General features: G+C 38.6%; 2 protein-coding genes across 9 annotated transcripts in view; one reads left to right on the forward strand and one right to left on the reverse strand.

Annotated features, from left to right (window-relative positions):
• The window catches only part of LOC126759836 (neuroglian), a 153,749-nt gene that overhangs the window by 106,013 nt on the left and 32,059 nt on the right, over positions 1-15,677 (reverse strand). The gene's annotated exons all lie outside the window — the stretch shown is intronic.
• LOC126759834 (protein PIP82) lies at positions 487-5,224 on the forward strand. Its single transcript, XM_050474985.1, is given in 5 exon segments — positions 487-780; positions 849-911; positions 1,180-1,889; positions 1,891-4,975; positions 5,034-5,224. Coding segments are annotated over 4 exon segments (3,903 nt in total). The 5' UTR covers positions 487-780; positions 849-862; the 3' UTR covers positions 5,093-5,224.

Raw genomic sequence — 15,677 nt, forward strand, 5'->3', positions numbered from 1 at the left:
CAACCGGCCTACAGTGTAATGAAGACTTTACTGAAACCACCTACAATAAAAGACAAGCCTCCGTGCAATTACTGCGAAAGCAAAATAGCTAAGTGGGCAAGTAGTTATGGAATTATGCAAGCCAAGCTTCGAGCGTCTGTTTACAAATAAAAATCGAGGCATAGAAAAGCGATGGCAATTCAAAAGGAGAAAAAATCTAGAAAAGAAATGCATTGGAACAAAAGCGCCTATTAATAGACAACAAAGTCAACTAACAAAGAAAACGAAAGCGAAAATACAAGCAAAACGAAAAGTAGAATGCAAATCGGTATATCTAAATAAAGAGTTCGAGCGCAGAATGTGAGAAAATTTTACTTGTTAATTCAATTAGCAGTCAAGAAATAAAATTAGGAGCAAAAAGGTTAGACAAAACTGAGCGCTGAAAGTAAAGGGTTTCGCAAGCATGCGCTTTGAAAGCTACGCTGTGAAACCTCGGTCAAACAATGTGCCGAAACACGCACAGAAACGAATCAGAACGGCAGCAAAGACCTACTACTTATTCCGGGCACATCAATTAGATTAACTTTGAGATGGAAAAATTGAAAATGTGACAAAAGACAAAAGACAAAATAATTAAAATTACTTTTCAATAATTTGTGGAGTAAAACTAAATTCAGTGGAAATTATTTGCTGTCGCTAGTGATTTCAAAATTTCAAATTAGACAGTCTGAGGCCAAGTGTGTTTATGTGTAGAAAAAGCCAGTAACAAAGGGTCTAATATAAGGAGCGTGGCACGTTAAAGTAAGTGTGGATTAAACCAACTCTTGTTGTTATATAAAAGTATTCATTTACCTGTCTATCAACTACAGTTCAAATTGCCAACATGGATTTCAAAAATTTGTGCCAGAACATCGACGTTAGCAGCCTACGAGGTATGTATAGTTGTGAATTAGTTGTGAAACGTGGCATGTTGCATGCATTCTGGGCTGCATTTCTCAACGCGCTTGTGGGTCGAGCTTAGCATTCAATGCCAACCACTGAAAATCGATATTTCAATGCAATTTTTTCGCAAACGTCAGCCATTTGTTGCGATTCCTCCTACACGCGTGCCCACTCAGCCCCAACCGCTGCCACTTAATCACAAATCCGTCAATTAATTTATTTAGCCACACATCAATTCTCTTTCACATTGCGTTTCAGCACGAATTCCCTCATTGCCCGCAATGCCAGCAATGCCACAAATTAAGTTGCCAAAGTCATTACCGAAATTGCGCTCACGTCGCATATTTGGACGCTCGCGTGAGGATCTCAGTCGCAACAAAGGTTCGACGAAGGAGCAACAACGTCAACAGTCCATACGGCAGCAGCCGACACAGCCGCCTATACCGCCTGCTGATTTTATAAATCACTCACCGCGTCACATATCGACCGTTTCATCGCTGATGCATCAGCAACAGCAGCAGCAGCGTGGCGATTCGCAACGTGGCACCTACCGAAGTGCCTGTAGCGTGGACGATGACTACCCGTCACCACGGCAATTTCAAACGGCAGGTCGTATATCGCGGCCCATAAGTCCAATACATACGTCTGGAAATGACGGCGAGAGTGAGCATGTTGAACCGACTGTTGCCAAGCTGTCGCTAGCGGAAAAGTTGCAGAAAGGTTATAAGGACATCAGCGAATTCCGCCTGAGTCACATCTTTGCGAAGAAGACGGTGGTGCGTAAGGACGTCATACTGGTGGATCAGTATGTGGAGCGTTACAATGAGGAACGTGAACGTGAGCAGGCCGAGCAAGAACGCCGTGATCGTAAGATTGCCGATAATTATCGTTTTAACTTCAAACTTTCGCGACAGGACACAGATAATAGCAAACGTAGCGTTAGCTCCGAAGAGTCACATAAGCAGGTCGGACAACAGACGTGCCAAAAACATACCTGACCAAAGTGAAGATGAGAGTGGCATGGAGGCTACGCCACCACCACGCAAACCAGGCATCGCTTCGACACGTTTCGCCAGGGTGCGTAATCCACCGCTGGAGCAGTATATAACTGATGAGAGTAATAACGAGTTGGACGAGGACGATGAGGTACCTGCACCGATAGTAGTAAAGCAGAAATCAAAGATTGTACAAAGTTCACCAGAAAGCATGTCCAAAGGAGCAGTGAATAGAAACGCGCTCTCCAAATTGCGTAATATGAGTCAAAGCAGCGAGGAAACTCCAGAGAAAATAGGTGAGCGAAAACGACGGCGTGCACCTTTATCACCACAGCAGTCCGAGGAGAAGCAGGAAGCGCCAGCCGCAACAGTGAACGACAATAATCCGCTTAGCGTCATTAAACAGAATATCAAACGTTTTTCGAAATCAATAAGGCGCGCGCAAGAACCCGAACCGAACGCAACGAACGCAAATACAGCCGAAGACACGGATGGCGACGGCACGCCTAAGAAAGAGACAAAACAAGTCAGTCGCACTGAAAAATTGGCAGCTCGTTTACGCAAATTCGCTTCGCATGAAGCCTCTACAGAAAATCTGGATGAGGGGACACCAAAGAAAACTGAAGAACAACGTTCACCCATACGCACTGTCATAACCAATAAATTGCAAAATTGGAAGAAGAGCTTTAAGCGTAGACCAACTGAAAGCGAGGCGCAAACTGGTGATGAAACTTCCCCCGAACGTAACGCTGAGAAAGGAGAGAAACGCACGGACAATCTAATGAAGAAGCTACGTAATATACGCCAACAAAAGCGTGCACATTCCACAGATGATCTGGATGGCACTGAAGAGGATGAGGCACACAATACGCCCACAGGCACGACAAAAGATGTTAACGCACGTAAGACGGTCAACTTTGAAAAGCGTTTTGAACAGGCACGTCAACGTACTCTGAAAAAGATGAATGAGAAGATGCAACAGATTAAGTTCTTTCACAAGTCGCAGGAGAATCTCGACAAAGAATGTAGTGCAACCACAAAAGAGGCTAGCAAACACCACGAAGTGGACGCTGAAGAAGAATCGGAAGATGAGCGTACCGTCTATGTACGACCACATACTGCTGCCAGGCGTGCTGCAGCCCGTGATACGCCAAGCGATTCAGAAGATGAGCAACAGCAAACTGGAAGAGAGCGTATTAAAACCGATAAGCTCACGCAAAGTGAATATGAATTCGACGATGAAGATATGCAACATACCCGTACTCTTTGGACTACCAAAAATTTACTCAACGACTCACTGGATTCCGAAACCGATGTCGCGTTTCCACGCGTACTCATACACCAAGATAATTCAGACCAATTTGAATCGACACTTATAATAGCAGTGACACGCCCTGCACCATCAAAACCCTCCACACCTATTATAGAGGAAATACACGATGATGCACCGAAATTTAAGCCTCCAAGGCGTAGTCGTTCACCAAGTCCAGGCAGCGGTCGCGCCGAATGGATACCAAACAACGAAATAATATCTAACTTCCTAGAGATAACTCCACCTAGTCAACGACGTCTATCCGCTGAAGCCATATTGCCGACACCACGGGGTCACACACGCAAAATGTCTATGGACTCCAATTCCGATTCTGATTCTTGGATACCCGAGAATGCACGCAACAAAAAAATCAGTTTGCCAAACAAGGAAGACTCAATGGAAGCCGCTACAGGGGTAACACTCAATAGCATCGATGAGAACGAAGAACCGTGGAAAGTATACCAACATGCGTATTGCGAGGAGAAACTCTACAAAGCGAAAAGCATCGACATATTCGAAGCTAGCGTTCGGAAAGGTGGTGCAAAAGCAGCTTTCGATGATTTTGAAGAGGAATTGCGGGATGAACCGATATTGCGAGTACCACAAAAGCATATAGATTCCTCGTTTGAGAAAGACAGTAGTGAAGAGCCGTTCGCGGCGGACGATGATAACTCATCGCGAGTAACAAAAATTTCTGTGAGTGTCATACGCGAAGAATGTGAGGAGATAAAGGAGAGCGAAAATAACAAAGAGAATATTAAGTTGCCTCAGGGTTCTCCTAAAGGTGATGGTCTCAACGCTCATTTAGACGAACATGAGCGCAAAATTGTACATAATAAGGACGAAGATGCCGACAAGGATGAAGATGATGACGATGATAGACCACCGTCGGCTGCGCCTTCACCACCTCCTTCAGTATCACCACCACCGCCACCGTTGCCGTTAAGAAAACCAATTCTCTTACCATCCAAATCAATGGAGGAATCACCGCCAGTACCGACTATGAAACCACCAATGCCACCTTCTAAACCACCACCACGCATACCCGATCGAACGCCATCGATGACACGGATCGCCAAACCGCTAGTAAAGACGTCTTCCTTGCGTTTGGCCTACAACGAACAAGTTAAACCTTCAGACGTGGGTAAGGTCAACAAGCTCATCTCGCGCTTCGAGACACCACAATCGAATGTGACACAACGACCGCGCGTTATACGCAGACGTCTGACGCGTGACGAATCCGAGGAATACACTGACGATGAAGATGATTTGGAGGAGGAGGAAGATGGTGAACCAGAAACGGACGCAATGAATGCGAACTCCGAGCGTGATGTCACACCAACACCAACGAATACACCACGCATGTACTCTTTAGAGTCTGATACAGAGAGTTTGCCTACAGTTGCAACAAAAGTGAACACAACAAAGCGAACAACCGTCAAGATAGAAGAAAATGTTACAATAACACAACGTAGCAATGTGTCCAATGGCAATACGTCTAAGGTTTATAGTGATTTGCCAAGAATAACTTTAAATTTCGACAACAATTCCAATTTGAATTTGAGTTGTGCAAGCTCGGAATATGGTTCACCGCTGGAGTATCCCTCAAGTTTGATCGGTTCGACCGAGACCACACCGATACCAGAGCGCAAGCCGCAAGAAGTGCAAAATTTGAGAAGTGCCGAACGCAATCGACGTTCAATGACGCGAGACGATGACAAATTCTTATCCTTCGATAGTGATGATGGTGAGTATGGCAATTTTTTTAGTGAATATTTGAAACTAATTTTACACTTTCTTTTTAGAAAACAGTTACTATTCGATAAGTTCGACTGGCAGCAGCCGTTATGTTGTGGAGATTTGAGTTTAGTGAAGATGCTTATTATTAAATTATATTATAAAAGTGTTGTGCAGTCAGATGTATAGTTAAATGTACTTATATTATTTAAAGTAACAAATATAAAGCCGTCAGGGAGTGACAGGACTACATTATTTATTTAAAGCGAATTATAGTTGACTGAAAAAGAAATATACAAAGGGAGTGTTGAGTTTTCAAAAACTGCGCTAATCAATGTATTGTACGGAGGTTTAAGAAAAGAGCTTCTACGTGTACGGCAATCCTTGTTTTTTGAGGTTGTTTGAGTCAGACGATCAATAAAACAAAGGAGTTGGAAGTAGGATAGAAAACAGTGCCCCTTCGGACTCAATTTACGCTAGATGCGCCACTTTGATACACTATCCTGATATCACGCTTTATTGGATGGATTCCAAGAGTTCAATGTCTGGTTTGTGATGAAGCTAAGCACTCGCAGGAGGAAGTGTGGAACCGTTTTTGGACATATCTATTTCTTTCGCTATCCTCCATTTGGTTGTATTATAGATTTTCATCTGAGCTATTTGTTCACTTTTGAGCTCCCTGTTGAACCTCGGACAACACCCTAGATTCGTCGAGAGAGACTTAGCTTAGCTTATCCAGACTTTGCCAACTCGTCTTCTTTTTCGTGGCTGAAAATATTTCTGCCAGTGGGAACCGAAATTATGGAGAAGTGGAGTTGACATGCCACTGAACTTAAAGCCGTCCACCATTTGTTTACTAAGCTGTAATGTGCCTATGTAAATGGTCGTTTTTTGTACCCTCTCATAGTTGTTCAATAAAACTTCCCTTCCTAATACTACTTCCGCTTGGAAGATGTTGAGTTTGGTAGATGGAAAGATAGAAAGATTTCAAGATCCTCGGAGTATACTATACGTACTCGTCCCTACACCGCAGTCCAATTTATAACCACGCTATAGGTTCGGTGGGAGTACTTACAATATATATTTTTTCCACGTACCTTAGTTAATTCCAAGTTGATCCGGATTTAACGTACAGTGTTAGGTCGGTACTTTAAAGCATGCTTAATACCGTCGCCCTTATGGACTTCGTTTGAAAATATAAAATTACGGACAGGGATGGACAGTTTTCCACACAAAACTTAAGCAGTAATTGTAAGATTCTACTGGATGAGTTTTTAGGCCAATTAGTCCATAGTTTAAGAAGAAAATTTAGCCCTCCAAGCATGAGCAATAGAACGAGGCTGCTTATTAAGCAATTGAAGGATAATTTAACTGTAGCAACCATTATCACCCGCCCAGCAGCTGGTCAACCAGTTCATATACCGAGGATTTCGATGATTCCAAGTGATCTGCGAATCCGATTTAAACGGCTTCAATTTCAGGCGAAAACATCTTTCGCTATGACTATAAACAAGTCCCAAGGCCACACTTTCGAATTGGTAGCGATTGACCTACAAAAAGAATGTTTTACTCATGGCCAACTGTACCAGAACCAGGGTAAGGATATTGATACTTTATATCTCTTTATGTTAAAATTCATTCCCATTCATAAATACAAAAGTTATATTTTAAATCATAAGCATTTGTTCAAAATTCATTCATTCAAAAAATGATTGGTTCACCAAAATTGCTATATCTTCTTAACTAATAGTCATAATCTTAATAATAGAAATCATATAGAGGCTATTAGTAGTACTAACTATGTATCACACAGTAAAACGTGGACAAGTACTCTAGTTTAGGCTAGTCTAGAAGGAAAAAATAACCCAGCCCATTAATGTAATCAATGATGATTCTGGTGATTTACACCGAAAGCACCGTTAAGGAAAAGTGGGAAGCAGTGTGACAAGGAAGAAGAAAATCAAGACCCAGGGGCGCCTTCAAATCCGGAAAAGAGACCTATACATACCAAAGATAGAAACATTTAAGTACATTTACTATTAGAAAAATTAATTTTCCACCAAAAATCTGCTAATCTCATAATCAAACACAGCTTAGGCCACAGCACAGCTGTCGATAATCGCAAAATAATCCATTTAGAGTACAATTAACGTTATTTAAGCAGTTAAAGCGGAACCCAAATGCTGTTTAGGCTACGTAGAAACATATGTGCCATTATTTGGCTTACCCCTGTGGCGGCATTAAAATAAACCACAAATTAAATTTACACCATTAAATGTGCAAGAAAAATGGGAAATATTGGCATAGAAGCAAATGAATTGATTAAATTAAGCACGTGTGGACAGCGGAAGGAAAATAGGGCAAAAGGGGCTGTTTCGAGATTGACCAAACAGCAGGAGCTGCAACACACCGCAACGCAAGGTTTACGAAGGCAACACTGAAGCATAGAGATCAAAGTACTGATATTGACGTCCCTAATCAAGCAGACTTTTGACTGCAACGAAGTCGCAGTCGCAGTAGGGTGTATGAAACACTCAAACGCCGTTAAAAAATATTAATATTTTATTTTTTTTAATGAACACAGGATGTTTTTAAATCAATTATTCGGCCTGCAACACAACAACCCTTAACAGCAAAAAAATTAAAAACATTGAAATCGATACAGTGATTTAACTTGCTGTGATCTTTGTTGGCTCTTAAAAGACTGCTGTAGACAAATGGGTACGCCAAACTCAAACACATATACATTTAGCCTACTCGAACTGTTAATTGCAAGCATAAAGCATTCAGAAGCCCATATTGCTTGTCATAAGCTGAAAACTACCCGCGCATGCGCCAAGCGCCAGCTGACGTCCGATCGTTCATAAGGGTTGTTTGCCTTATGACTACAAGCCACGGAAGTGCGGCATAATGCACACGTCGTGTTTGCATTTAAAACTACTATATACATACATATATACATACATACATATGTATGTAAATGAAAATATTTGAGAATATGCTCGTGTGAAATTAAGCGCAGGGTCGTCATGCTGCAACGAGTCCGTAGGCAAGCACCCACGAGCAACTGCAATGAGTAGGTGAGTGAGTAAGCGCCTATAAAATGTGTGCTTGTTTGAGGGTATAGTCATAATTTTTTGTGTAGGTACCGCTTGAGTGTTATATCATGCTTTTAATTGTTAATTTATGCTAATTAATTAACGGACAACTGGACAGGCGTGCGATAAAACGAAAATTCGGTGTGCCTGCTGCATATTAGCTCACCGAACCGGACACTATGAGTCTTTCCAGTGAAATTAGTATACTTAAAAAGTATTTTAGTAATAGTGAGCTTGCTATCAACTAGCTGATTACTTACACCTTTGGGACTGTATTATACAGTCAGTGATGGCAGCACTTTACCAGCGCCAATAATGGCCTCAACGACGAGATATCCTTTAATATTCTTAAAGGACCAAAACTTGTTATTCATGATTGTTGGATTTTTTGACGAAGTTAGCTAGAAATGCAGTTAATAATAGGTAATGAACAACAGGCCTATGAAAAAAGCTTTCTGTGCTTTTAATACTCCGCGTAGCCATACTATGAACTCATGATCCGTACTTTTAAATGTTGGCGTGGTAAGTGATGATGTAGTTCCTTTTAATATACTTCGGTATCGCTTGAATATGAGCTTTATTGATCAAGCTTTAAATATAAACTGTATTCGATTCGGTGCAACCCTACACAATTTTGTATTTCCATTTGACATTTGAACCATTCAATATAGTAATACTTTGCTGAAATGAAATGAGATCGAATCATTTCTACAGTGAATGATAACAGGAATCGAAAATGGATCAAATTCGACAATAATGTGCGAAAAAGATCATGGTCCAAGCGTGGTAAAGCTCAACAAATGGTCGCAAAGCCAGGATTGACCACTCGAAAGGTTATGCTGAGTGTTTGGTGGGATAGGAAAGCAATCATCCACTATGAGCTGCTCTAGCCTGGTCGAACGATTGATTCTACAATTTACTCTCAACAACTGATGACATTGAAGCAAGCACTCGAAAAGAAACAGCCAAAACTGATTAACAAGAAAAGACACGTCTTCCATTAGGGCAACGCTAGGCCACACACATTTTTGATGACGCGGCAAAAACTGGGAGAGCTTGGCTGGGAAGTTTCGACCACCATATAGCACTGACCTTGCACCATCGGACTAACATTTGTTTCAGTCAATGCAGAACTCCCTTAATGGAGTAAAGTTGGCTTCAAGAGAAGCCTGTGAAAATTACTTGTTGCAGTTTTTCGCCGAGAAACCAGAAAAGTTTTACACTGATGAAATAATGTCTCTAGCGGAAAAATTAAAAAGTTTGGTTCATTAAAGTTCATTATAAATATAAAAAAAAATAAGTTGAAGTTTGATTGGAAATACGAAAAGACTTTTTCGACTACCCATTATTTAATGGAAGAAGCGAACAGAGAAATGGCGAATCGAAGAAAACTTCAGTTTCTGATAACAATTCCACTTAGACGCCATCTATAATGTTCAGTTTTTCCTAAAAAACTACTAACTATCGACCTGTAGTAAAAAAAGATGGATCTACAATTATTACAAAACCGATATTGTATAAGTTGTTTGGAAGATCTGCCTGAAAAACAAAAATTAAGTCGAAAGTGAAAAATTATTTTGCATTGGCATTTACAATGCCATGAAAATTATAACGCCAACCAAAAGGGATTTAAGTTCATACATAAGTACGTATGCATATAGAACTTAAAACCTTCGCAACATAGTCGAATACTGTAAAACAACGCCAAAGTTTATCAAAGGCACTATTTACAGTAAAATGAACAGTTAAACAAAAGCAATGAAATTCGAACCAAGTCTTGAGTGGTTTTATTTTAGCATTGTTCTTAATCAAGCTCGTGCCACTTTTATAGAAAAATTAATAAAAAAAAAAAGTAACAAGTATAAAATTAAATAAAATGGAATAATAGAGACTAAAATGCTTTACAAAATTGTCTACTTCTACCACTTCGCACTTTTTGCCTCAAATAGACTGATTTTCGGTTCCATTCACTGATTTCAACATTCTTCAATAAATTTAATTCCACCAATTGTGTGTATGTGTGCGTGAACCCTTTAAAAGCCTTACTTTGTTTTTCTACTTTGTCAGTGGTATTGTTTTCCACTGTCTTTGTTTACTTCTCCGACTGGTGGAGTGTCACCCGATGTTGCATTTTGCCTGCGTATGTTGCATGCAACACCAACCACACCGTGAGTAAATAAAACCTGAACATTTCATTTGATTCGTAGCAATAAAGTAAATAAATAAATTTGTTTTTGGGAAAGCAAAATTTCATTTTAGCGAATTTTTGAGCCACATTGCTGACAACATACAACATACACACAAAGCGTTGGGAATTACATTATATGCATTCGTGAATTTAATACACAAATAAAGTAGGAATGTGTTTCAGGCATTGTTGTCCCATTTCAGCACCAACAAGAAGCAAAGGAACTGCAGGAGTGCAGTGGTGCAGTGGCAGCCAACGGAGGGTAGTATGCAACCAGCTGGTCCCGGTAAACAACACACCACCGTGTGTAAATATTATTACCTACTGTTATTCGGCTGCAAGCTGCTGAAATGCAATGAAAATTTCAACTTCCGCGATTTGTGCGCAGCCAGGAATGCATTCACCTTTTCAATGGTGGTGGTGATGGTGCTGCTGCAACTCCTGCCTAATTACAAATGAGAAGTAGGGGAGAGCGGTAAATGGCATTCAACACGGTGATAGTAGTTACCTACTCTCAAATAAGTCATATCCTCTGCCAGCAATCAACGTTAATAATGAGAAGTATCTAAAGGATATTGGAAAGCGGAGAATTATTTGAGGTGAATGCACAGCTGGGCACCAAAATGCAGATGTTCCTTTCACGGTTTAGTTATAATTGAAGGCTTTGAGCGAAATAGAAAATGATAGAAAAGGCTCGAAAGGATGTGAAAGCATAATAATGCCAATAAATATCGTTATGGATATAAGTATGTATGCATATTTATGGTGGAGAATATTAAATGTTTACAATTAATAAAATTTAATTTGGGAATACGAAATTGAATGAATTGTGAGAAACAGCGTTACTTCATGCACATGTGCGAACGTGAAAAAAACAAAAATAGTAGGATACTAAAATATTACTCAGACATAAATAAAACGAATAAATTCAATAAAGATCGAATTTATTAGTGATGGCCTGTTTTTTAGGGATTTTTTAGGATTTTTTTCTACGACCAGTAAATAGATAGAGATTTAAGTTTAATATTATTTATTAATATATATTTCGAAATATAAATATAAACTAAAAATAAATGGAGTTAAAACGAATTCCGGCATTAAATTGGCTTATTTGAAGAAAAAAAAATAACTGTATGCCTAAATGCACGGAATGAACTATTATCAAATGAATATACAAAAAATTGGACTTTTGGTATACATTTGAAATAAAAGTTGCGAAATTTTGCAGATTTTCGATTGATAATAGTTCATTCGATGCGTTTATATGAGTATGTCCTATAGATTTCAAGTCATTCGGTCAAGCCGTTTTTGAGATACGATGGAGGAAAGTTTGAAAAACACAGTTTTGAGAAAAACGCGTTTAAAGTTTCAAGTCACAATAGGCTCCAACCGTAACTGCCAACTCAGCGCTCCGAACAGCACTTGCTTCTACCTGCTGTATCTTTAAAACGACTTGGAATTTTCAAAAATCCCTTTACTACCGTATTCTAGACATGTTAAGATAGCAATTTATGAAAAAAAAATTTTTGATTTTTTGAGCCCGTCACATGGGATGACCCCCTTAATGAACAAAATTAACAACTCAAATATCTCATTGCTAGACCTTCATAGTCAATAACTCTTAGAGACATGCAATTTTTTGTGATACATTTTAAAACAATCTCAAAAAGTCAAACTAAACATAAAAAAGTTTTAATATCTGAATCTCGAATCATAGCTCACGCCTTATATTATGTAGTATGGTGTAGCGAAAAAAGGAGAAATGAGGGCTATTTTTCAGGACTAATACAAGTAAACCGAAGCCTAGAGAAAAATTTCATATTTTTATATGTCAATGTTCGCGATTTAAGCGACAATCCTTAATTTTTATCTTTATATGTATAATTCAGTCACTTCTTTCTATACTGTACTGTGACTTCTTAAAAATTTGATTTAAACCACCTTCATATGAAATTGATAGTGTAAGCAGAATTCTGAATCATATGTTTTTGGACCAGATTTACGCCAGGTTACATAAGGAACATACATACATACTATCTGATCAAATTGAACCCGGCATTTACATTTTACAATTTACATTTTCAGTTTTTTAATACAAATCTTTTTTATCAGCAATAAAAGGCTTCTGAGACAATAGAAGAATGCCAATAGTTACAAGCCTGTTGTTTTTTGTTGTTGCTGTTTTAACGATTATCTAGCCCCGTTAAGTTGGTAAGGTTCAGATAAGTTGTCATCGAGGTCATCCAATGATAGACCCAGGAAATGTGCAGTTTCGACGGAGTCGGACCATAGGAAGAAAGGTGTCAGATGTACAGAATTAGCTGGGCATGCAAATAGGTGGTCAGAGTCATGCGGAGACTCGTTGCAAGCTGTAGTTACCGATCCAAACGAGGTTAGATCTCCGAAAGAACAGTCCATCTTATTCTTTAATGGCGTAGACACCGCTTACGCGATTATAGCCGAGTTAACAACAGCGCGCCAGTCGTTTCTCTTTTCGCAAGGTGGCGCCAATTGGAGATTCCAAGCGAAGCCAGGTTCTTCTCCACCTGGTTTTTCCAACGGAAAGGAGCCCTTCCTCTGCTTCCCCGGCGGGTACTGCGTCGAATATTTTCAGAGCTGAAGTGCTTTCGTCCATTTGCTGCACTACTATGTCAATGTCGTCATATAACTCAACTCATCGTTCCATCGCAATACTACCGTTGCCAATGCGCAAAGGATCATAAATCTTCGGCAGAATCTTTCTCTCGAAAACTCGTAACGTCGACTCATCAGATGTTGTCTTCGTCCATGCCTCTGCACCATATAGCAGGACAGGAATAATGAGTGACTTATAAAGTTTGATCTTTGGTTGAAATTGCTTTCAATCCAAGTTCAGTGCGCATTTTGAATTTTTTGGTTTCGACCTATTTTCGGAACGCCATACAGCATGTTGATGGACAGTTTTCACGTCTTATTTATAAACTCACGTCCTGAACCCACTAATAACATATTTGATGAATATTAGGTCCCCAGCTATGTACTTATGTTGGGAAGCATCTCTTGTGTGACCTCCACCCGACGTCGTTTTTGCAAGAGATTCAAGTCTTTTGGTACTAGTCTAGCTTTGACACGTTTCATATTTAAAACTTGTTAAGTCGATCCTTAAGATAGTATTTTGAGATTGTCTGCTGTCTCTGTAATAACAACACAACGATTTTCAAGTACTTTTCGGTGTTATTCTCATTAACAGAAGTTGGTGGACGACTCGCATTAGGCAAGTTTTCGATGAATTCACGATCTTTGCTTTGTGTCACACATACTCGCTTACTTGTGTTCGTGATAAAGTAGAGTTCCGAAAATACTTCTAAAACATTTCGAAATATTTCCTACGCGTGATTCTATAGAAAACACAAAATTTCCAGCAGACTCGTTTTTTAATTTTCTAAGGTAAAAATCGCATTACTTGACATACTGCTACATGGAAAATTGCACCAATATATAAAAAAAAAGTTGTTATCGATTTGGTTTGCGCGAGCGATTGGTGACCAGTCCAGTTCATATTTGATCAGATCGTGTACCATGTTGCTAGACGAACTAAATTTACAAGAAAAAGTATCAATTCAATACTCCTAAAATTTTTGAAGTTTTTGTAAACAAAATTAATAGATATCCATTTCATCAGCAGCGGAAATAATCAAAAATTCTATTGTTCGTAGCAACACCCGAAACTAATATTGTGAAAATTGTGTCATGATTTTAAACCAACCATATAATTTTCCAACCAAAATTAATTCAAATCTTTTGCAATCTAAAAATATGTATCAGACACGCTTATTCTTAAAGCCTTCAACAGCTTAATTTTTTTTTTAAGTGTAAGCCATGAATTTGTTCAAAACAAATAGTAAATTATCCAAAAGTTTTTAATCGTGTTCAATTAAGCGTGCAAATTGAATTAGCGCCGAATTTTATTTACTCAGCTTAATAAATGTGAAATTAGTTATGTAGAAACTACATTATGAAAATATGTAATGTATACACTCTCAAATAAGTCACAAACACACATATAATGCAACTTCAACGAGAACTATTTTGAACTTCATTAACTTCATTAGCTTCATTTAATTTTAATTTTTCCTGGCAGAGATGCATTTCCTAGCGCTTTTGTGCCGCGAATGAGCGTTTAATTACAATTAGTGCTGTTAATTATGGCAAATGCGCTGTAAATAGGCGTAGGATTTTATGATTTTCTCAACACATAATTTATCACTTCATGACAGCATAGCAGCACAATACGAGAATGCATGACATGACTTGGAGAACATAAATACGCCTACAAATATTTACAGAATTTAGTTATATATATGTATGTATATGTATATGTACATATTTATGCATATGCTCATTTAATGATGAAATGCATTATTCCACTTATAAACCGCAAATTGAATTATTCATTGTTAGTTAGGGAGTGCATTGAACCTTAGATTAATTATTTGTTTGCTTTGTAATTTGGACCATGTTGTTTTCCATAGACATTGACATGGTTTTCTAAAAGCATTCATGAGATAGTTGGGTCAAATTAACCCATTTTAAAACTCATCTGTAAGATGATTTCTGTTGCTAAATCAACCACATGAAATGATTTTTTTTTAATCCACTAGTACATAAAACCAAAACAATGCCTTTTATGGCCAAAAGTGTTATATTTAACAAGAAAACACTAACTTAGGTTGCAGCCGAAGTTACAATACCCTGCACAAATACAAAAATTTCATACAAGAACGGGATTTAGACCGCTCAGTTTCTATGGCAACTATATGTATGCCACAGTGGTCCGATATCAGCGGTTTCGACATATGAGCAGCTTCTTAGAGAGAAGACGAAGTATGCAATTTAGATCTATATCGAGAAAACTGAGAGTCGCGTATACACAAATAGTCATAACTAAATCAAGTCAGGTCCTCATGCTGATCATTTATGTAAACATTTCATAAGGTCTCCGACGATTTCCTCTATGTGTTACAGACACAGACATGGCAAACTAGCTATTGGAATTCGTCAGAGTGCAGGGCCTTTGGGAATACATGTAATGGAGGAGAGGGCACAATAGACCCAAGGTTGCGGTGCAAGCCCCATCTTATCTCTATGCTACCATATTTCTATACTTATATACCCTGTTCATGATATAAAAAAGAGGAAGAATCTTTAGTAAAAAAAATAATGCATAAAAGAAATTAGTTATAAAACTTTTCAGAGGCAGTTATTAAAGTGTTTTATATACTTCTGAATTAAAAAAAATATTTTTTTTTGCATACATTGGGTAGTCGAAAAAGTCTTTTCGTATTTCTAATTAAACTTCAACTTATTTATTTTATATTTATAATAATAAATAAATAAATAAATATGTACCATTTTGGTCGACCACTTTTTGCCATTTTTCCGCTAGA

This window comes from Bactrocera neohumeralis, chromosome 5 (assembly GCF_024586455.1).
Source record: "Bactrocera neohumeralis isolate Rockhampton chromosome 5, APGP_CSIRO_Bneo_wtdbg2-racon-allhic-juicebox.fasta_v2, whole genome shotgun sequence".
Taxonomy (NCBI): domain Eukaryota; kingdom Metazoa; phylum Arthropoda; class Insecta; order Diptera; family Tephritidae; genus Bactrocera; species Bactrocera neohumeralis.